Source organism: Myxocyprinus asiaticus, chromosome 6 (genome assembly GCF_019703515.2).
Source record: "Myxocyprinus asiaticus isolate MX2 ecotype Aquarium Trade chromosome 6, UBuf_Myxa_2, whole genome shotgun sequence".
NCBI lineage: Eukaryota > Metazoa > Chordata > Actinopteri > Cypriniformes > Catostomidae > Myxocyprinus > Myxocyprinus asiaticus.
The window spans coordinates 33996098-34018622 of NC_059349.1; the positions used below are offsets into that span (position 1 = coordinate 33996098).

A 22525-nucleotide genomic window follows, 5' to 3' on the forward strand; every position below is an offset into this window, starting at 1 on the left:
GAGGATGGCAGAATTATTTTGTAACTCTTTTGATCAGTAGCCAGTCATCTCAAAGATTTACATATTCCACTTTTAATGAGGACTATGTCAATTCTAGCCTTGAGCAACCTTGAAATATGCACAAAACGAAATTCTAAAACAAGAAAAGACAAACTAGGGTTTCTCCTTTTTTAATAATCATTTTATAGACATTTTAATATGTATATATAAACAGACATTTTATCCATTTCCCCACCTGTTACCTGACACACAAACATTCACTCACACAGTCCACTTACATTCACTTCCCATAATAAATTATCTTTCCCTCTAAAGCAAAGCAAATGCACACGGAGAAAGTGATACATGGATGACTCAATCGTAAAATAAATCATCTATATCAATTAGAGCTCCGATTTAAAGATATTGATGCTGTTAATTTTCAGTACCTCAATTTATGTGGATTTAAGCAAGGCCTTGAGAAATCTGCTTTAGTTTAAATTAACTATGCACAATTCTTTTTGTACTAACTGAAGTAAACTATGATAATACTTAAATATCAGACACAAAAATGAATGTCTATGTTAACCTATCAAGACACCCACTTTCCATGGATTCATTTCTTTTGAATGATGAAATAAACATTATTTTTGAATTGCAGCAACATTTTAATCTAAAGACCTTTGTTAAACTTTTCTTTGAACTGATCTGAAGATTGCAATGAGGGCAAATACATATGCTAAAGGCACATCTAAAAATTCAACATTCTCCACATGGGAGAGATAAACATTATTTAATAATTATCCTGCAGTTAACTGGGTGCATTGCTTTCCCCTCACATGACATAAAAGGTGACAATCAGTCTGAGAAAATAAAATAAAAAGGTATAACCCATTCCTGCATATAATTCCTGTACATTCCTTTTCCCATTGTAACTCCATATAGTTCACATCCAGTAGACTAATAAGACTTTAATCAATAGCCCCATATATTTCTTAAAGGGATAGTTCACCCAAAAATGAAAATTCTCTCATCATGTACTTATCCTCATGCCATCCCAGATGTGTGACTTACTTTCTTCTGCTGAACACAAATTTAGATTTTTTTGAAAAATATTTCAGCTCTGTAAGTCTGTACAATGAAAGTGAATGGTGGCCAGAACTTTGAAGGTCCAAAAAGCATATCAAGGACTCCAGTGGTTAAATCTATGTCTTCAGAAGCGATATAATAGGTGTGTGCTAGAAACAGATCAATATTTAAGTCCTTTTTTCTATCAACCTCCACTTTCACATTCTTCTTTTTTTGTTTTTGACGATTCACATTCTTCGTGCATATTGCCACCTACTGGGCAGGGAGGAGAATTTATGTAAAAAAGGACTTAAATATTGTTCTGTTTCTCACCCACACATATCATACCGCTTCATAAAACATGGATTTAACCACTGGAGTCATATGGATTACGTTTATGTGGCCATTATGTGCTTTTTGGAACTTCAAAGTTGTGGCCACTATTCACTTACATTTTATGGACCTACAGAGCTGAAATATTCTTCTAAAAATCTTAATTTGTAATCAGCAGAAGAAAGTAAGTCATACACATCTGGGATGGCATGAGGGCAAATAACTGATGAGAGAACTTTCATTTTTGGGTGAACTATCCCTTTAATATACTTCCATCAATTCTTTCAGGTTTAAAATCAAAGAGCAGCAGTGGTTGTGGAGGTTGCATCTGAAATAAAGAAATACAAAACGTTGTGGCTCACCAAAAGACCACTCCACACTTGTGTTCACACCAGGGTGCCTCACTTCCATAAAATATACTATATCCCATACTTTCCCCCCCCCAAGACAAACTTGGTGTCTACTCCCAAGCTTGCACCTAAACACACCAAAATAACAGTGATGACAAAAAAGGGATGTGAGAACACAATCAAAAGCAAAATTAAAATAAGAAAATGCTGGGGCACATATAATATTAAACAACTTGCTCCTCTCACCCCTTAGTGATCACACCAATGACCAATTATACCAAAAACATTCCAGAAGTTCTACTGAATTGTGATTACTCTGAATGATCAATATTTCCATTACTGAAAGCTAAATGGCCTTTAATTGTTGGCTGGGGTAAGTAATGTATGCTTTATGATGTGGTAAAAATGTTCAGAAACCCAGGCACAGTTAAATTTACTACATACCATACACCAGTTTAATTTTTGCCTCTTTATAATCAAAGAATTAAGATAACACCCACCCAGATTCCTTGTATTAACAGATGTTCTGTGCTGAAAACAAGGACTGTTCACATCCTGTGTGTACAAACACACAGACACTCACATACACACAAAGACACATATGTACACAACAGTCTTTCTGAAAACAACAAAGCCTCTTGAAACCTTGAAAGCTGCACATGCTTTCTGTAGCACACAAATACACTCTCTTTTTTTGGTGTCATAAAGGAACCTCCAGCAGCTTTTTGTGAAGATACTGTTTCACTTCCTCTATCCCATTCAGCTTCTCCAACTCCAGATAGGGCAACTACAAAGAACAACACAATGAAATGAGTATTTGTAAAAAAAAAAAACAAATCTTTTCCATTGCCCACAACTGTTTTATTAAGTAGCGGGGGTCCGTTGACATCAGGGCTATGTGTGAGGCTCGCGAGTAAGTATGTTCGTGTGTGTGTGTGTGTGTCCGTGTGTGAGAGCGAGGGGGAGCGTGAGGGTGCTTTCCACAAATATTAAACTGTTGTATCGATCAAGTTTCTGGTGCATTGACATCAAGGCTCTGTGTGTTGGTCACGACTCAAGTCTCTCTGTGTGTGGGTACGTATGTATGTGTGTCAGTGTGTGAGACAAGTGCAAGAGCGATTTTCAACAGAAACTGAAATAAATGCAAGATATTATAGATGTTGTCGTTCTTATCCGATTTACTTAACTAATGTCTTTATTTTGTATGGTTATTTTGCTGTAATAGCCTATACTGCTATTTTTAATTATTGAAATAATTTGGCGAAGTGATTTGGAACCGTTATGCAGTCAATTCCTGGAACCACTTCATAGCCGTGCATTTATTGAAAAATAATTGCACACCTTAGAACATCCCTCAACCAATCAAAATCAAGCATTCAACAGACTCGTGGTATAAGTGTATGTAATTTTTACCTGTAGTATAATGTAGCCCAGCAACTGCAGGTGGCGGTCTCTCATGGCCCTGGATCCGACCAGCACATCAGAATTATGGCAATAATGCCATTTATCATTTACTGACATTATAACCCTGCATATGTTAAAGGACAGATAGCTTGTGTTAAAGAAGCCCACTTTCTTTCTGGATAAATGTTCATGCAGAAAATATTGCTGTAATTATTTTTCGGCCATCTTGGTTCCAGAAATTGGTTTTCCATTCATTTCTTCAATAGGCAATTCCTAAGTAAAATCCTTCATTTAAAAAAAGTTCTAAGCCATTATCCAAACCAACCAGCTCTTAGGTGAATCATACCAATGCAAACACTGAAAATTAATGGAAAGTCAGACAAAAGGACAAAGGTACAAGACTGTGTACTTACTGTCTTTCCTGTAGGCATGAAATATATAATCCCATAAAGCATTGCGAAAGATGTAATCAAATATAAAACTATTGATTTTAAGTTGTTGATTATAAGTATAGAAACAAATACACACACACACAAGCGGCCAAAAGTTTGGAAAAATGTACAGATTTTGCTCTTATGGAAAGAAATTGGTACTTTTATTCACCATAGTGGCATTCAATTGATCACAATGTGTCAGTCATATACAATATAATCAGGACATTAATAAAGTGAAAAATTACTAACACAATTTGAATTTTTTAAACTACTTCAAAGAGTTCTCATCAAAAACTCCTCCACATGCAGCAATGACAGCTTTGCAGATCCTTGTCATTCTAGCTGTCAGTTTGTCCAGATACTCAGGTGTCATTTCACCCCACACTTCCTGTAGCACTCGCCATAGATATGGCTGTCTTGTCAGGCACTTCTCACACACCTTACAGTCTAGATGATCCCACAAAAGCTCAACGGGGTTAAGATCCATAACACTCTTTACCAATTATCTGTTGTCCAATGTCTGCGTTTCTTTGCCTACTCTAACCTTTTCTTTTTGTTTTTCTGTTTCAAAAGTGGCTTTTTCTTTGCAATTCTTCCCATAAGGCCTGCACCTCTGAGTCTTCTCTTTACTGTTGTACATGAAACTGGTGTTGAGCGGGTAGAATTTAATGAAGCTATCAGCTGAGGACATGCGAGGCGTCTATTTCTCAAACTAGAGACTCTGACGTACTTATCCTCTTTTTTAGTTGTACATCTGGCCTCCCACATCTCTTTCTGTCCTTGTTGGAGCCAGATTTCCTTTGTCTTTGATGACTGTAGTGTACACCTTTTTTGAAATCTTCAGTTTTTTGGCAATTTCAAGCATTGTATAGCCTTCATTCCTCAAAACAATGATTGACTGACGAGCGTCTAGAGAAAGGTTTTTTGACCTAATATTGACCTTAAGACATGCCAGTCTATTGCATACTGTGGCAACTCAAAAACACAAAGACAATGTTAAGCTTCATTTAACAAACCAAATAGCTTTCAACTGTGTTTGATATAATGGCAAGTGATTTTCTAGTACCAAATTAGCAATTTAGCATGAGTACTCAAGAATAAGGTCTTGAAGTGATGGCTGCTGGAAATGGGGCCTGCCTAGATTTGATCAAAAATTACTTTTTTTCAAATAGTGATGGTGCTGTTTTTACATCTGTAATGTCCTGACTATACTTTGTGATCAGCTGAATGCCACTTTGGTGAATTAAAGTACCAATTTCCTTCCGAAACAGCAAAATCTGTACATCATTCCAAACTTCTGGCCGCCAGTGTGTGTGTGTGTGTGTGTGTGTGTATATATATATATATATATATATATATATATATAGAGAGAGAGAGAGAGAGAGAGAGAGAGAGAGAGAGTGCTAAATATTCAGGTATTTACAAATACAGTATATACACAGTTTGAGAGTGTAGGAAGACCAACTTGACTACATCATTCATAATAGCTGCAGCACTTGTTTGATTGGTGGATCATGGGTAGTATGGTTCCTTACCAGGAATTACGCAATTAAACACAATCTGTTAAAACAAATTACGTTGGAATAAAATGGACTGATGGCTTCAACAGAAGCATATACCATCGATTAACATCCTCAGAGCTCATGGTAGATAGTATGTTATCGTTAAAAATTCATTTGCCTATGGAAAAAATGAATGGGATTTTTTGTCAGTCTGTGTTAAGGTTCAGACCTAACTGGCTAGCCTTCAGACTGACCTTTTCAATTGCTCTCCTGTGGTCCGGTCAGCTTCTGGGTTTTCTAGGTTGTGAAGCTGCAGTGGAGAACTGGCCACTACATCGCTCTCGCTACCCTCTGGGTACGTCACACCTTCATAAAATGTAGTGATCTCACAGTCTGGCCCCGGGATTGCTCCAGTTGAGGTGGCAGCACCCCCTTCATCCTCCAGAATTTTCCCAATTGAGAACTGGAAGAGGGAGTCTTGTGGGGCAATGGCCCCAGGAACAGAAGACCCTGCCTGGGTCAGGCAGTCTGAGGGGCTACTGAGGGTGGAGCTGTCCTGGCTTTCCAGAGAGTGCGCCTTGGCTAGAGTTGCGTAATAATCTGAAGTTTTGTAATATGGGTTGTAGTCCAGTGGAACCGTTCCATTAGGACCAACTCTCTGAGCTGTTGCTCCTGCTGTTTGGGGGCGCATGTGAGTGGAGAGGAAGGCAGACTCATCTCCTGATTGTCTGTCACCCCCATCCTCCAGTGAAGGGGCAAAAGGAGAGAACTTCTGGAATTCAGTAGTGAGAGCTGCGACAGAGCCAGACCCTTCAGGAGATTTGAGGTTTAGTATTACACATGGGATTGAACCTGCGCCTAATGACGCTGCTGGTGTCCCAGTCCTGATAGGGAGAACACGGCCCATGCTGTCGATCCATAGCAGGAAATCTGCCATAGGAGAAATGCCCATACGTTCCATATAAACACAAAAGTTTGAATGCAAATATGGTGGCAGAAATGGTTGCATTATAAAAAGGAAAGAACCTGTGTAATATCCTGGTGCTAGAACTTCATCCTGTTTGTAGCCATGCTCGCCAACAAGCTGCCTGAGTGCCTCTGCAACTAGACCTTTATAACTGAAATACAAACAATACACTCTGACATTTCCCTGAAGTTTCACTGTCAAATAAAAGTTTTCAAACTGGCACGTCCTGCTATCCAAATGAGACTGCTTTTATTGATGAAAGCACATTATTGTCAGACTCACCTGTATTTGCGGTTCACCTCATCTGCAGTTAGTGCGTGATCAAACATGAGCACTTTATGTGAGTTCTGAAGGCGGGGTCCAGTGTAATCCCTGTATTCCAACTCTACAGCTGCATCCAATAGTGAAAGGTACCGCCGTACAATCAGGGCATACGGACTGTCTACAAAGCAAGATACAGAATACACTTAAAGGGATAGTTAACCCAAAAATGAAAATTCTCTCATCATTACTCACCCTCATGTCATCCCAGAAGTGTATGACTTTCTTTCTTCTACAGAACACAAACAAAGATTTTTAGAAAAATATCCCAGCCTGTTAGTCATTACAATGCATGTGAATGGTGACCAGAACTTAGAAGCTTAAAAAAAAAAAAAAAAAAAAAAAACAATCACATAAAATAATCCATAAAATTCCAGTGGTTTAATCCATGTCTTCAGAAGCGATAATGATAGGTGTGGGTGAGAAACAGATCAATACTCAAGTCATTTTTTACTTTAGATCTCCACTTTCACTTTCAGAATGTGAAAGAGGAGATTTATGATTAAAAAAGGGCTTAAATATTGATCTGCTTCTCACAGGATTATTTTATGTGGCCTTTATGTGATTTGGGACTTTCAAAGTTCTGGTCACCACTCACTTGCATTGTATGGTCCAGAGCTGAGATATTCTTCTAAACATCTTTGTTTGTGTTCTGCAGAAGAAAGAAAGTCATACACTTCTGGGATGGCATGAGGTTAAGTAAATGATGAGAGTATTTTCGTTTTTGTGTGAACTATCCCTTTAAACTCAAATTTAATTGTAGAAGGGGAAAAGAGTCATTCACTCATCCACTCTTTCTACTGTATAATTGTGTCCAAACAGGATGAGTTTCACTACTGTATTTCACTACAATTACAATGAGCTTTTTTCTTATTTAATTTGGGTAAATGTGCCAGGAGTAAATTATCATGAAAATAATGTCACAATGCAAAAAATCTTGATGGTCCTAAAATAGGCTTTTTTATGCAAAATATAAAAAAAAAATTTCTTTTGATTTTGCAGTGAAACATGACCCAGACATTTCAATAGGCTTTATTTTCTTTATGCAAAATACAGTTTTATTGACTAAACATGACCCAGACATTACTTTGCAAGATTCACCTATAAAAAAAATCTTTATTTAATTTTGGTGCTGGGTTATTGAGTTTCAGTTTTTTTTGTGGGCCTTTGTATTAACAGACAGGCTAAAGAAAAAGCTGCAAAATTAATGTGTTTTTATACACGTATAATAGCTGTAAAATACTGCTACAGCAAACAATGCACAGGGGAAACTACAGTTAGCACTCAATATTACATACAAACAGCCAGCAGAGGTCCCTATTTGTCTCTGTACCTTATAATGGGTTTGCAAGAGAGTGTACCAGTCCAAGGCAGATTCAGTGTTTACTTTTGGGTGACCGGGATATCATAAATAAAGCTCATTAAACATTGGGAAAAACCTGAAGCCATGAACAGGAACCATCTGGAAACCCAACATATTTTAAAGGCTGGCTATTCTGTCTTTTAAAGAGACATGCACTGGACTTACTATCCACTTCACCAGTGTCCAGACTTTTTTGACTGGGGTGGCCCATGTGGGGCACAGACTCATTTAAGGGTGGCATGAAGCATAACTCAACGTCCCAGATAATAGTAATAAGAAGAATAAGATATGTACATTTTCAGGAATTTCAATAGTCGAATGTTTATTAAAATAACTGATCATTATTAAATGTTAAATAATGATCCCTTGTAAGACAAAGCTGCTTGTGGTGGACTTCAGAAGAAAAGACAGAGAACACAGTCCCATCACCATCAATGGAGCACCAGTGGAGAGAGTCAGCAGCTTCAAGTTCCTGGGTGTCCACATCACCGAGGAACTAACATGGTCCATCCACACTGAAGCCGTTGTGAAGAAGGCTCATCAGCGCCTCTTCTTCCTGAGATGGCTGAGGAAGTTTGGAATGAACCGCCACATCCTCACACGGTTCTACACCTGCACTGTAGAGAGCATCCTGACTGGCTGCATCTCCGCCTGGTACGGCAATAGCACCGCCCACAACCGCAAAGCCCTGCAAAGGGTGGTGCGAACTGCCGGACACATCATCGGAGGTGAGCTTCCCTTCCTCCAGGACATATATACCAGGTGGTGTGAAAAAAGCTTGGAGGATCAGAGACTCCAGCCACCCAAGCCATGGGCTGTTCTCACTACTACTATCAGGCAGGCGGTATCGCAGCATCAGGACCCGCACCAGCCGACTTCATGACAGCTTCTTCCCCCAAGCAATCAGACTTTTGAACTCTTGATCTCCCACGATCAAAATACATCAGCACTGCACTTTATTACTCTTACTCTTATATCTCACACCGGACTGTCATAAATTATATTATTATTATATTATATTCTCTCTTAACAACTTACTATCAACCGACAGCCTGAATGTCAATACAGTACCTACTACCTACCTTCTATATATACACTATATATATATTTTATTGTATAATGTGTATTATATATTATGTGTATTGTATACTGTACATCGTATGTTATTATTTGTATATTGTGTTGTGTGTGATTATGTGTATATTAGATTTTAAATTGTGTTGTAAATCTGATGTTTACTGTAAATTGTCTCATCACTGCCATGACTATGTTGCTCGGAACTGCACCCTAGAATTTCACACACTATTGCACTTGTGTATATGGTTGTGTGACAATAAAAGTGATTTGATTTTGATTTGATTAATACTGCAAAACACAGAAGACTCCAAGTACCATGTATTTTTATGCATGTTGTGTCTCTTAAAACTGCATAAATGTTATGGACACTGTTAATATGGTTACTGTCTCTTTAAGAACAGAGCATCACATAACACTGAACATACTGTAGTTCTTTAAAGTTTTGTGGAGTTTTGGAGAGATAAACTCAACTTACTGGTGACGTTACTGATGAATGATGGAGAGAAGACACGGTGCAGGACAAGCCCTGGAATATGACCCAGCTGGAACAAGGACATGAGGATATTAACGGTGGCCAGGGGAGAGCTCAGAGCCTTTAGTTCGAGCGCCATCTCCAACTTGGAGAAGAACTGAGCCTCATTTGCCGGTCGATAGCTCATACGACTGAATGGGAACACAAGCTTCTGGATCACCTAGACAGAGCAACGCATGTTGAGAGGGATACATTTAAACATTTGAGACAAATAGACATACATTGCTCATTTGGTTTTATCACCATTACATAAGACAGAAAAGAAAGTTAGCTAGATTGTTTTACTTTGGGCCACATCAAAATACACTGTGACTACATCCTCTCAAACCTTGCTGTCCAAGTATTCACCCTTCTTGACCAGGAAGTCAGCAATAGTGTCCAGCAGACGTGTTTCTCTGAGACGATGGCGAGCGATGTACTTGGCGATGAGGGCCATGGTGTAAGGTGTGATGCTTTCAACCTTTTTAGGCAACTCCTCTGAAAAAGATAAAAGGATTTTCATTCTAGAATCAACACCTGAGCTTGAAGGTTGGCTTACAATTCCCATTAACTTTCTGGCAACAAGAATTATTTCAATAAAAATTAATCTAAATTGAGCTTTTTTTTTTTTTCTTGAAACCAAACAGGTTTAGAAAATGTGTCTCTAATTGTCAGGCTGACTTACAAAATACTGTCAAGAATGTCATGTTGAGTTAGGGCTAGGCGATTAACCAAATTTTATTTTTAATTACGATTTTGCTTCCAACGATTATGAAAACAAGATAATCGAGATAAAACGATTATCGTGCCGCATTCCGTTTCGCAATGAAACATCCCGGTGTTATATCATGAAAGCATCCTTTATTAAAGTTCAAATAATAAGGAAGAAGGTTATGAAAATAAACTCCAAAACTGGCATTTTTCTGTGTGGTCAGCGCATTGTCTATGAGTTGCGTGAAGTGACCGGGGAAGAGATTGAATCTTCTCCCGGCTGATATACACTCTGGCGCGGGGACGCTCGTCACTCGCGTGCGTTTGCTGCAGCTAGATTATAACGTGATGGCTCACGACGTAGTGAATCATAATATATGTGTCACGTTAACTGTGTGTATCTTATCATGAAGAAAATCGGTGATTCAATCTCTATTAAGAAGAGAACGTTTGTTTTTTGTGAGTTAAAGATGGATCGAAGTGAACATACAGGTGAGAGAGTCTTAGTCCATTATACACTGGAACAAAATATGTTTTTGATTATTCTTTTTTGGCTTGTTTTCCAAAATAATACCTAAAACTCCTTTAAAACAACATACATTTACTTTAGGAGCTATACTGCTGAAGAAAAATGTGTTATCGTAGAATGTTGAATACTATAATCAGGGCTCGACGTTAACGCTTGTCCAAGTGGATTTTTGAAGGGTCAAGTAAAAGAGAATTTTACTTGCCCGACTGGACAAGCAGACTGATTAAAACGCAATCTCAATATTGACCAAAATAATCGCGATTATGATTTTTGCCATAATCGAGCAGCCCTATGTTGAGTGATTCATTCACAAATCGGTCATTGCTAGCTCTGGTTCTAAACAGTCAACAGAAAATGACACACGACATGGTTGCTAATTTTACATTTGATTGTTTTCAATTTCCGAATGTTCAATTGGATACTTGCTATGAAAAGTGCTATACAAATTAATTGAAATCATTTTTAAATTCACCTGCGAGGCTGCTCACAAACTTCTCCTGCCTGTTCTGGTAGAAGAGGTGAGAGCTGAAGATGAGCTCAAGGCTCTTGTTGCTGGCCTCCCTTGCACATGCTGACAGCATCTCATCTAGCAGGGCCATCTCATGGTCCCTGACGCTGCTAACACTGGCCAGGGTGTGCTTCACAAGCCGCAAGATCTTCCGGTTCACAACCAGCTGTTCCGGGGAGGCTCCATCTGCCGCCCGCAGTGCTCTCCACTTAGTGCGGTAGTATGAGAGCAGGAGGAAGAGTGTCTGGGGGTGGCGCTCCCGCTCGATGTTCTTCTCTAGCCCAGCAAGACACGACTCAATCAAGGGATGCTGGCTGGACGGATGCAGCTTCATGCAGCTGCTGAAAACCATGGAGATGTCCTTTTGGTTGAACTGGGACAGGCGAGCCTGGGACTCTTCCTCCAGCACCTGCACGATCTGAGAGTCATTGGGTAGCCCTGAAAGCGGCAGAGAATACATAAATTAAACGATACAAGATAGTATTTTTATAATAAAATACCCAAGGTCTACAAACTACAGTTACTGGGTAGTTGACATGTCAAGCAGTGAATAGCATTCTGAGATGATATTCTTCTCACCACAATTGTACAGAGCAGTTATTTGAGTAACTTTAGACTTTGTCAGTTCGAATCAGTCTGGCCATTCTCAGTTGATCTCTCTCATCATCAAGGCATTTCTGTCCACAGAACTGCCGCTCACTGGATGTTTTTTGTTTTTGGCACCATTCTGAGTAAATTCTAGAGACTGTTGTGTGTGAAAATCCCATGAGATCAAGCAGTTACAGAAACACTCAAACTAGCCCGTCTGGCACCAACAATCATCCATGCGGTTATCTAATCAGCCAATCGTGTGGCAGCAGTGCATATAATCATCATGTTCAAATCAACCAACAGAATGGGGAAAAAAGTGATCTCAGTGATTTGGACCGTGGCATGATTGATGGTGCCAGATGGGCTGGTTTGAGTATTTCTGTAACTGTTGATCTCCTGGAATTTTCATGCACAACAGTCTCTAGAATTTACTCCGAATGGTGCCAAAAACATCCAGTGAGCAGCAGTTCTGTGGATGGAAATGCCTTGTTGATGAGAGAGGTCAACAGAGAATGGCCAGACTGGTTCGAACTGACAAAGTCTACAGTAACTGAGATAACTACTCTGTACAATTGTGGTGAGAAGAATAGAATCTCAGAATGGGGACTTACACAACACTAGGCAGGTAATGATGTGGCTGATCGTTGTGTCTTCAAATTGATTAAGAGACTACAAGGAATATCTGTACTTTCAAAAATGTATGTCATACTTTAAGATTATTTAACTGCAAAATTGCAGAAAGTTGATTAAAAATGGTGACCAGTTAACTACCCTACAAAGCCAAAATGCAGTAACTACAGCAACAATGAAACTGAGAAAAATGGCAATGTTTTTTGACTGTCCAGCCAAATGTGGATAATAAAATAGTCTCATTCTGAATCTCAGCACAGCTGAGACAAACCCATCTGTCAAGGGACAGATCATAGTTTAAGAGACCCAACATCAATCATAACCCAGTTTTTGACTAAATGTATAGTTACTATGTTATGCTTTTGCAGGGCTGTACAGCATCTAAAGTATACACTTTCCCTTATACATACAGTAGTTTTTAAATTTAACCTTAGTCTCAGCCGGCATGACCACAGTCTGTTCTCTAATAGTCTGATGCGTATAGCACACAAAACTGGAAAATGCTTTCTAAATCAAATCAGCGCAAACCTGATTGGCTTGTTCGATGGAACTTCCACAAGTAGACGCACACAGGACGCTTAATCAGTCCGCCTGGAAGTCGAGTTATGTTCACAAGATTCTGCATTGATCCAATGAGCGCTTTTGAGGATGAAATAGTCACAGAATTTGCCCAAGTTTGCCATGTTAGTGACATTAAAACTTTTAAAGATATTCATAGTTCCGTATGAGGCACGTAGCAGAATGTGAAGTGTATATCCACGAGCAGAGCTGCATTTTCTGAATTGTTTACTCTGTTTAGTTATGTCTGTGAAATTCTCTATAATGAGGTTTTCTGTGTTGTACTTAGACTGTCTACATATTTTCTGCTATTTTCCAGTGTGTTTTCTGTGCAACAGATCTTGGAGACTCCATTGTATAATTTTTTATTTTTTTTTCCATGTCGGTCTTTTATTATGGTATGATAAATATTCCTACTCCTAAGCACCCTATAATGACAAAACTGACTGGAGTTGGTCGCTTAACATGCAATTTAGATGGCTTATCCTGTCTAAATGGCCAACTGAAGCTGCTATAGTTCCCAGACCTTTGCCATAGTCATAGGTCTGGCTACGCGAGACTATTTTAAGGTTAATTCAAGATGCTGAATAAAATAAAAAAAGAAATTGATGTCCATGTTATTTGTCAACTACCCAACTAAAGCGCGCTTACATGCACACCAATAAACTGATAACTATCACAAATCACCTTTGCAAAAAAAATTAAAAATAGTCAAAATAAGAAACCTGCATTTAAATGAGATTTAAAATCATCGGGTTATTCATTGGTTTTGACGTCAAAATGTAAACAGGCATGCGTACAACATTTAGCACACTAGATAAACTGGTAAGAACACTGGTAAAAGTGTTTACAAGCAATGCAAAATCGGGGTAATAGGCATGCAGATTTTTGCTTAAACCACGTATGACCATACTTCAATAAAGGAAGGCAGTTTAAGGCATTTAGAACGTGCTCGGTCACTTTAGCCAATGGTCTAAACTTGAAGGACTCACCAAGGGCAGCAACAGCATAAAGGCAGTTAACAATGCTGAAATTGTCAAACTTGGAGCAGTCATTGACAATGGCATCACAGAGCGTCTGAAAATCCTGATTATCCAGAATCTGTCGTACGCCGTTATCCCCCGAGCCTCCACCAGCAGATGAGGACAAAGCTCCTTCGCCTGCTCCTCCACTCCCACCCGCCTGACCCTCAGCCTGCTGAAGTACCAGGAGCTGACCTATCTTCTGCAGAGCGATGGGGTAGTGATTGTGCGAGACCTTCCCTGGATTCTGGGTGACCCAGCGGAGAACTTCATCCACCGTGCATGAGCGATCAATCAGCCGTTTCATGGTGAAGAAGGTGTCGTAGCTCATCTTCTCATGGATGAAGTTCCAGGTCTTTTTCTTGCTGTGGTGCAAATGTGTATGGGATTGATAGTGCGGAGGAGGGAGGTGAGCGACTTGCGAGTGCGTGTGGTAGTGCTGGTGGGTCTGGAAATGGGGCCGGTGGACATCTAGACGAGGCTGATAAATGGGTGAGTAATTTTGAGACTGATGGACATGTGGATGATGTGGAGGAGGAGGAAGCGGGTGATGGTGGTTCTCCAGCATGGGCGGTCCTCCTCCCATTAGGCCGATGCGGCGACCTGGCTTGCCCCCACCTCCACCGTACATGCGTGTGGTGTACATACTAGTGAGAGCACCTGGACTCAGTAGGCAAGAAGGCTGGTGGGGCAAGGAGAATCTCCTGCAGGTTAAGAGGCCAAGGCGAACAAGCAGCCCCAGCATGGTATATGGGGTGGTCCAACGGTGAAGTTCATGAGAACACTCCTACAAACAGAAACTGCATTCTTTATCAAGCACACTTCACAGCAAACCTTCCCAAATTACTGTAATTTCTACATTGATTGGTTAACTACTCAACCGTGGCTTTTAGTGCTGAAACATAAGATGTAATTTTATGGTTTAGCATTTCAACGAACTAAACTCATCTCCACACTGAGTCAGGCAGGAGGTGCTCTTTCCACAAATAGACAGTAACTTGAGACTGATGTACCCTTTCCATCGGGGCTCTGAGGAGGAGACGGTATCCCTAACCTCATGTCTGAATAGGCTCCTATAATATATTTATCCCAATTAAAAGGTGAAACAGTGTCAATCATAATTCTTTCTAAATTAAAAAATGGATATGTAGTTTTTTCCTTGCCACAGTTGCTTTTAGCTTGCTAGGGCATTAAAGGAATGTTCCGGGTTTACAATTTAAGGTAGCATTTGTGGCATAAAGGTGATTACCACTAAAAATAATTCTACTCGCCCCTTGTTTTTTCTTTTTTTTTAAAAAAAGCAAAATTTGCAGTTAATGTAAGGCACTTACAATTGAAGTGAATAGGGTAGTGATGTGCTAGGGTGGCTGACTAATCGACTAGTCATCCAACAACTGACTAGTCGATTAGTGGGGTCAACTTCTAACAATAATATTTTTAGTGGTTTTAATGAAAGCTCTCAAAATCACTGAGAGACGCAACTTCTCAGAGAGCGTTTTTGTGTGATCATAACTTGCTGTGCTTAACAGTGAATAACAGTCAGCACAGTAAAACCCTCTGCAAGACGTTTTGTCTCTTTAATGCTTTAGGTTTAGTGTTTTTATGCGCTGTTCTTACAGCAAAGCATTGCATCAACAATACATTTCAAGATGAACGTTGACGGAAATGAAATACTCAGCTGTGAGTAACATTCCCATATTTGTCAGGTGCTGTGGAGAGATTGAAGTGATAATTCACTCAAAAATGAGAATTCTTTCATTATTTACTCACCCTCATTCCATCCCAGATGTGTATGACTTTCTTTCATCTGTAGAGCACAAATGAAGAATTTCAGAAGAATGTTTCAGCTCTGTAGGTCCATACAATGCAAGTGAATGGTGGCCAGAACTTTAAAAGTCCACAAAGCACATAAAGGCAGCAAAAAATTAATCCATATTACTCCAGTGGTAAATCCTAATCTTCAAACGCGATATGATAGGTGTAGATGAGAAACAGATCTTTTTTTAAGTCTTTTTTTTTTTTTTTTACTATAAACTCTCCTTCTTGGCCAGTTGGTGGCAATATGCACAAAGAATGTGAATCGCCAAAAAAAAAAGAAGAATGTGAAAATGAAAGTGGAAATTTATAGTAAAAAAAAAGCACCCACACGTATCATATCGCTTCTGAAGATATGGATTTAACTACTGGAGTCCTTTTATGCTGCCTTTATATGCTTTTTTGGGCCTTCAAAGTTCTGATCACCATTCACTTGCATTGTATGGACCTACAGATCAGAGATATTTTTCTAAAAAATCTTTGTTTGGGTTCAGATGAAGAAAGTAAGTCATGCATATCTGGAATGGCATGAGGGTGAGTAAATGAAATTATTTTTGGGTAAACTATCCCTTTAAAGTCTTTTCCTGATTCTGTCTGACACTGCTTGAATAAATAGTTGCAGTAAAAAAGGTTTGAAGTGCTCGATGTCGTTAAGTAGATATGTACCCGCAATATTATCATGCAGTTCTGCGCTTTTGACTGCGCTGCGAGGATCGCCCTAAGACTCCCAAGCTCTTTGTTTACATTTGATAGCGTCATTCTATGTTCAGGATGCGCATAAGTGGTTTTGTGCTGCTCTGTATTGGAGCCTTTCTTATTTTTTTCTTTGATAGCTATGTGCAATAAGATGTTATATTCATTAAGCCTATTTATTTGTTGAATATCCATTAGTCACCATGATAAAGTACAGCACTAAGTGTCTGTATATCCTTCAGAAGGATATGCGTCTTATTGGGGTCACGTGAACATAACAGAGCCTAATTATACATTATTATCCTTAACACTGACTAGTCAACTAGTCATTCAAACAACCGACTGACTAGCTGATTATGAATATTGGAATAATTTTAATTTGCATATCTAAGTTAAATACACAAAAGTATTTAAAAGTAGTGCCACAAGAAGTAAACATTACACATGGTAACATGATTTTAGTATGATAAAATTGCTTATTTTCCTTATCTGTAGGGAATCTAGGGATGAGCATTTTTAGTCATTTTGTAGTCGAGTACTCTAACAATTACTTAAAAATTTAAGTCCAACCCTCAACCTTTGAACTTGTTTTTTTTTAAATGAGCACTATACATAGACAACAACATCAAGATTAAAAAAATGACAAAGAAAATGTCAGCTATTCCTTTAACAACGTCATGCATCCACAGCGCCAACCTATGCAGTTGTAAATGGCAAGATTTAGGTGAGAGAAGCAGTTTTAATTTTATGCCCACAGAAGGCAAATCAAATGACAATATTCGAGCAGTTTTTTTTTTTACTAGTCTAATATTAAAGCTGAATGAGTACTTGGTTAATCGATTACTCATGCACATCCCAACTTATCTGTGTAAAGTTATATCCATTATTACAACTTTGTTGTAATTTGTCATGACACACAACATCAGTAAGCCCTGTAATCTGGTAAATACCACAACATCTGTAAATCAATCCCTGCTCATGTTAACACGTATAATGTTTACATTTTTTGGCTATACGTTTTGTTTATTTATGGACTTGACCCCATTCACTTCCATTGCAAGTGCCATACCGCAACCTCAATTTCTTAATAAAATAAATGAGGAACAAATTCTTTGTGCTAATCAACATTATGCTGCCACAAATCCTGTCGATTGAGCTAAACTTGAATTGAAACAGGTGATGTGTCGAACTCTGTTTCACCCCCCAGAAGATCTGAATGGGGGGAACGGTATCTGACGGTAACATTCTCCGCTGTCAGAATGAGTTCCCCCATGCACAAACCCAAGCCTAACCCTTTCCTACGCTACCTACCCTACCCTACACTACTTACCCTAACCATAACCTGCACTACCCTACCTACCCTAACCGTAACCCGCACTACCCTACTTACCCTAACCATAACCTCATACCCTATCAGGGCTAGGGGGAAACAGATTCTGACGGGGAACACAATTCGATACAACACCAGAACATTCATTTAAGGCATAATTTTCTGTAAAACAGCTACACAAATAAACCTGGCTTGACTTGCTAGAAAAATTCCATGTGAGCTCTGCCACAAGAAGTCACTTGGGCATTTATGGTCTAATCCAATTTCTGAGAAACTGAGTTCAATTTCTGTAAACAGAGACTCTGAAATTACAAGTGCATCATCAGTCAATGCCTCACGTAAGAGTGTCAAAAGCTGGAAGCTACAACATCCTCTTTGAAAAATTGTCATAAATATAAACTACACTTTCAGTAATATTGTTGTTAAAGGAAAGCTTACATGTTTATCTCAGAGGATGTGCAGGGTCAGGAGGAGGATTTCACCCGCAGGAGATGGTGGCATTGACAAAGATTACTGCACTCCACCCAAACAATTCAACAGCTCTACGGCTAAACAAGGGTGTGGAATTAAAAAGAAGTCTCAAATAAAGCCTTTACGGGGCCTGGCTTGTTGTACAAGGAGAATTTGAGAAGCATCTGGTGAGGCCCCGGAAGAGCAGCAGCTGAGCGTTAGTTTACCAGCTGCTACACTGATGATTTCCCAGTATCTGTCAGTTGAAGCTAGAGCAATTCTGTTCAAAGTCATGAAATGGCGAGTGTTTTTAAATATGGCTAGTACAGTGCGTGTATACGGTGCAATCCGTACTCAAAGCAGCACCTGATCAACATGCACGTCCCTTCCCCAGGTGCTAAAATCGAACAGTGTTTTTCAGTGGATGAAAATCTAAAACTGTGTGATGAGAACTACTACACCACTACTTCTACGATCTTGATACAGACTCATCTCCTGTCGCCGCGACTGACACGTCTGTCAGGGCCTGTAACCTCGGGCTGTACAGCTTTCTGCTACGCTCCCCTTGCACTCCGCCAGTGGTCGTCCGACGCCCCGGTGTCCGCCATGTTTCCGGAAGTCAACAGAGGCAGATCGGAAACACGTGTTTGCTAGACGCAGAGATTTTATTTTATAAATACTTATAGTACAATAATTTTATTTTATTTATATTTATAATTACTTATAGTGCAGCTATTTTATTTCATAAATACTTATAGTACAACTATTTTATTTTATAAATACTTATTGTACAATTATTTTATTTTATTTTAATTTATAAATACTTATAGTACAAATATTTTATTTCATAAATACTTATAGTACAATTATTTTAGTTTAGTTTATTTTTATTTATAAATACTTATAGTACAACTATTTTATTTTATAAATACTTATATTACAATTATTTTATTTTATTTTTATTTATAAATACTGTTAGTACAAATATTTTATTTCATAAATACTTATAGTACAATTATTTTAATTTAGTTTATTTTTATTTATAAATACTTATAGTACAACTATTTTATTTTATAAATACTTATATTACAATAATTTTGTTTCATAAATACTTAGTAAAACTATTTTATTTTATAAATACTTATAGTACAACTATTTTATTTCATAAATACTTATAGTATAACCATTTTATTTTATAAATACTTATAGTACAATTATTTTAGTTTAGTTTATTTATGAATACTTATAGTACAAATATTTTATTTTATAAATACTTGGTACAACTATTTTATTTCATAAATACTTTTAGTACAATTATTTTAGTTTAGTTAATTTATAAATACTTATAGTACAACTATTTTATTTCATAAATACTTATAGTACAACTATTTTATTTCATAAATACTTATAGTATAACCATTTTATTTTATAAATACTTATAGTACAAATATTTTATTTTATAAATACTTGGTACAACTATTTTATTTCATAAATACTTTTAGTACAACTATTTTATTTTATAAATACTTATAGTACAAATATTTTATTTTATAAATACTTGGTACAACTATTTTATTTCATAAATACTTTTAGTACAACTATTTTATTTTATAAATACTTATAGTACAATTATTTTATTTTATTTATAAATACTTATAGTACAACTATTTTATTTCATAAATACTTTTAGTATAATTATTTTAGTTTAGTTTATTTATAAATACTTATACTACAACTATTTTATTTCATAAATACTTTTAGTACAATTATTTTATTTTATAAATACTTATAGTACAATTATTTTATTTTATTTATAAATACTTATAGTACAACTAATTTATTTCATAAATACTTATAGTACAATTATTTAAGTTTATTTCATAAATACTTATAGTACAAATATTTTAATTTAGTTTATTTTTATTTATAAATACTTATATTACAATTCTTTTAGTTTATTTAATTTTTATTTATAAACACTTATAGTACAACTATTTTATTTTATAAATACTTATAGTACAACTATTTTATTTTATAAATACTTATAGTATAACCATTTTATTTTATAAATACTTATAGTACAACTATTTTAGTTTAGTTAATTTATAAATACTTATAGTACAACTATTTTATAAATACTTATAGTACAATTATTTTAGTTTATTTATAAATACTTATAGTACAACTATTTTATTTTATAAATACTTATAGTACAATTATTTTAGTTTAGTTAATTTATAAATACTTATAGTACAACTATTTTATAAATACTTATAGTACAACTATTTTAGTTTATTTATAAATACTTATAGTACAACTATTTTATTTTATAAATACTTATAGTACAATTATTTTATTTTATTTATAAATACTTATAGTACAACTATTTTATTTTATAAATACTTATAGTATAACCATTTTATTTTATAAATACTTATAGTACAATTATTTTAGTTTATTTATAAATACTTATAGTACAACTATTTTATTTTATAAATACTTATAGTATAACTATTTTATTTTATAAATACTTATAGTATAACCATTTTATTTTATAAATACTTATAGTACAATTATTTTATTTTATTTATAAATACTTATAGTACAACCAATTTATTTTATAAATACTTATAGTACAATTATTTTAGGTTTATTTCATAAATACTTATAGTACAAATACTTTAATTTAGTTTATTTTTATTTATAAATACTTATAGTACAATTATTTTAGTTTATGTTATTTTATTTATAAATACTTACAGTACAACTATTTTATTTTATAAATACTTATAGTACAACTATTTTAGTTTATTTATAAATACTTATAGTATAACCATTTTATTTTATAAATACTTATAGTACAACTAATTTATTTCATAAATATTTATAGTACAAATATTTTATTTTATAAATACTTGGTACAACTATTTTATTTCATAAATACTTATAGTACAAATATTTTAATTTAGTTTATTTTTATTTATAAATACTTATATTACAATTATTTTAGTGTATTTTATTTTTATTTATAAATACTTATAGTACAACTATTTTATTTTATAAATACTTATTGTACAATTATTTTATTTTATTTATAAATACTTATATTACAACTATTTTATTTCATAAATACTTATAGTACAACTATTTTATTTTATAAATACTTATAGTATAACTATTTTATTTTATAAATACTTATAGTACAAATATTTTATTTTATAAATACTTGGTACAACTATTTTATTTCATAAATACTTTTAGTACAATTATTTTAGTTTAGTTTATTTATAAATACTTATAGTACAATTATTTTATTTTATTTATAAATACTTATAGTACAACCATTTTATTTCATAAATACTTATGGTACAATTATTTTAGTTTATTATATTGTTATTTATATATACTTGTAGTACAACTACTTTATTTTATAAATACTTATAGTACAGTTATTTTATTTTATAAATACTTAGTACAACTATTTTATTTCATAAATACTTATAGTACAATTATTTTAGTTTATAAATACTTAGTACAACTATTTTATTTCATAAATACTTATGGTACAATTATTTTAGTTTATTATATTTTTATTTATAAATATAGTACAACTACTTTATTTTATAAATACTTATAGTACAGTTATTTTATTTTATTTTATAATTACTTATAGTACAATAATTAGTACATTAGTATAAAAATTAATACAATTTATTTTTTTATAAGATTCCAAATCAAGATATTTCTGGGTTGATTCTCTTTCATACAATTTAGGGATGTAAGAGAATTACCAATTAAATATTTTTTCAAACCTAAAAATAAGGTTTTGTCTTTATAGTTATTGTCTATGATGTTATTTTATTATATATAATAAAATAATTAATATAAAATATTTTACATTAATATTTAAGCTAAATTACATTCTAGAAAGCAAAAATCAAGCACACAGAGACAAACATAGTTGCACTATAACATAAAAATGGAAATTTGTTTTCAACCTGTACGCTACTGTTTTTATTTTGAAATATTTTTGAACAGGTACTACATTCTCTCTCGTTACAATACTAGTTCACAGTTTCAATCACCCATAAGACTTTATCTTATCTTGTTAAAAAAAGCCTAATGCAAGTTTCAGCTAACAAGTATTTTTCACAAATATTATTTATGATTTCCCACAATTTTTCATTTGTAAATTAATCCTTGTTTCAGATGACCAGTCAAAAAATCCTTTTTGCTTCTCAGATGCATCCAAGACATCCAGTCTGTTGCTCATGGTTTCCTTCTGATTGATGTGACATTGCATGAGCTGCTCCAGTAAAGTGCCTTGAACACTCCACCTGTAAAGAGAAGAGTTATAACTGTGCACGAATACACTGAAG

At 35.5% G+C, this 22525-nt stretch overlaps 2 protein-coding genes across 3 annotated transcripts in view; one reads left to right on the top strand and one right to left on the bottom strand.

Moving 5' to 3' along the window:
• LOC127442139 (uncharacterized) overlaps window positions 1–22525 on the top strand; it is a 439805-nt gene that overhangs the window by 268266 nt on the left and 149014 nt on the right. The gene's annotated exons all lie outside the window — the stretch shown is intronic.
• Window positions 161–18756, bottom strand: LOC127442123 (uncharacterized). 2 transcript variants are annotated; one of them, XM_051699930.1, is made up of 11 exons: window positions 18135–18756; window positions 15629–15665; window positions 13829–14645; window positions 11022–11495; window positions 9659–9807; window positions 9274–9490; window positions 6320–6479; window positions 6097–6188; window positions 5325–6000; window positions 3144–3258; window positions 161–2517 (listed from the first exon to the last, which is right to left on the bottom strand). In XM_051699930.1, the coding sequence occupies exons 2-11, from the start codon at window positions 15632–15634 to the stop codon at window positions 2431–2433; spliced, it is 2793 nt and encodes a 930-aa protein (XP_051555890.1). In that variant the 5' UTR covers window positions 15635–15665; window positions 18135–18756; the 3' UTR covers window positions 161–2430. The 2 variants fall into 2 exon arrangements, with proteins under 2 accessions (XP_051555890.1, XP_051555891.1); XM_051699931.1 differs by lacking the exon at window positions 15629–15665.

Excerpts from the sequence above, each read along its gene's own strand:
- LOC127442123 (XM_051699930.1), bottom strand. Across the intron at positions 6,189-6,319 it reads GAGGTGAACCGCAAATACAG|TTATAAAGGTCTAGTTGCAG; the intron begins GTGAGTCTGACA and ends TTTGTATTTCAG. Across the intron at positions 2,518-3,143 it reads TGGGCTACATTATACTACAG|TTGCCCTATCTGGAGTTGGA; the intron begins GTAAAAATTACA and ends TGTTCTTTGTAG.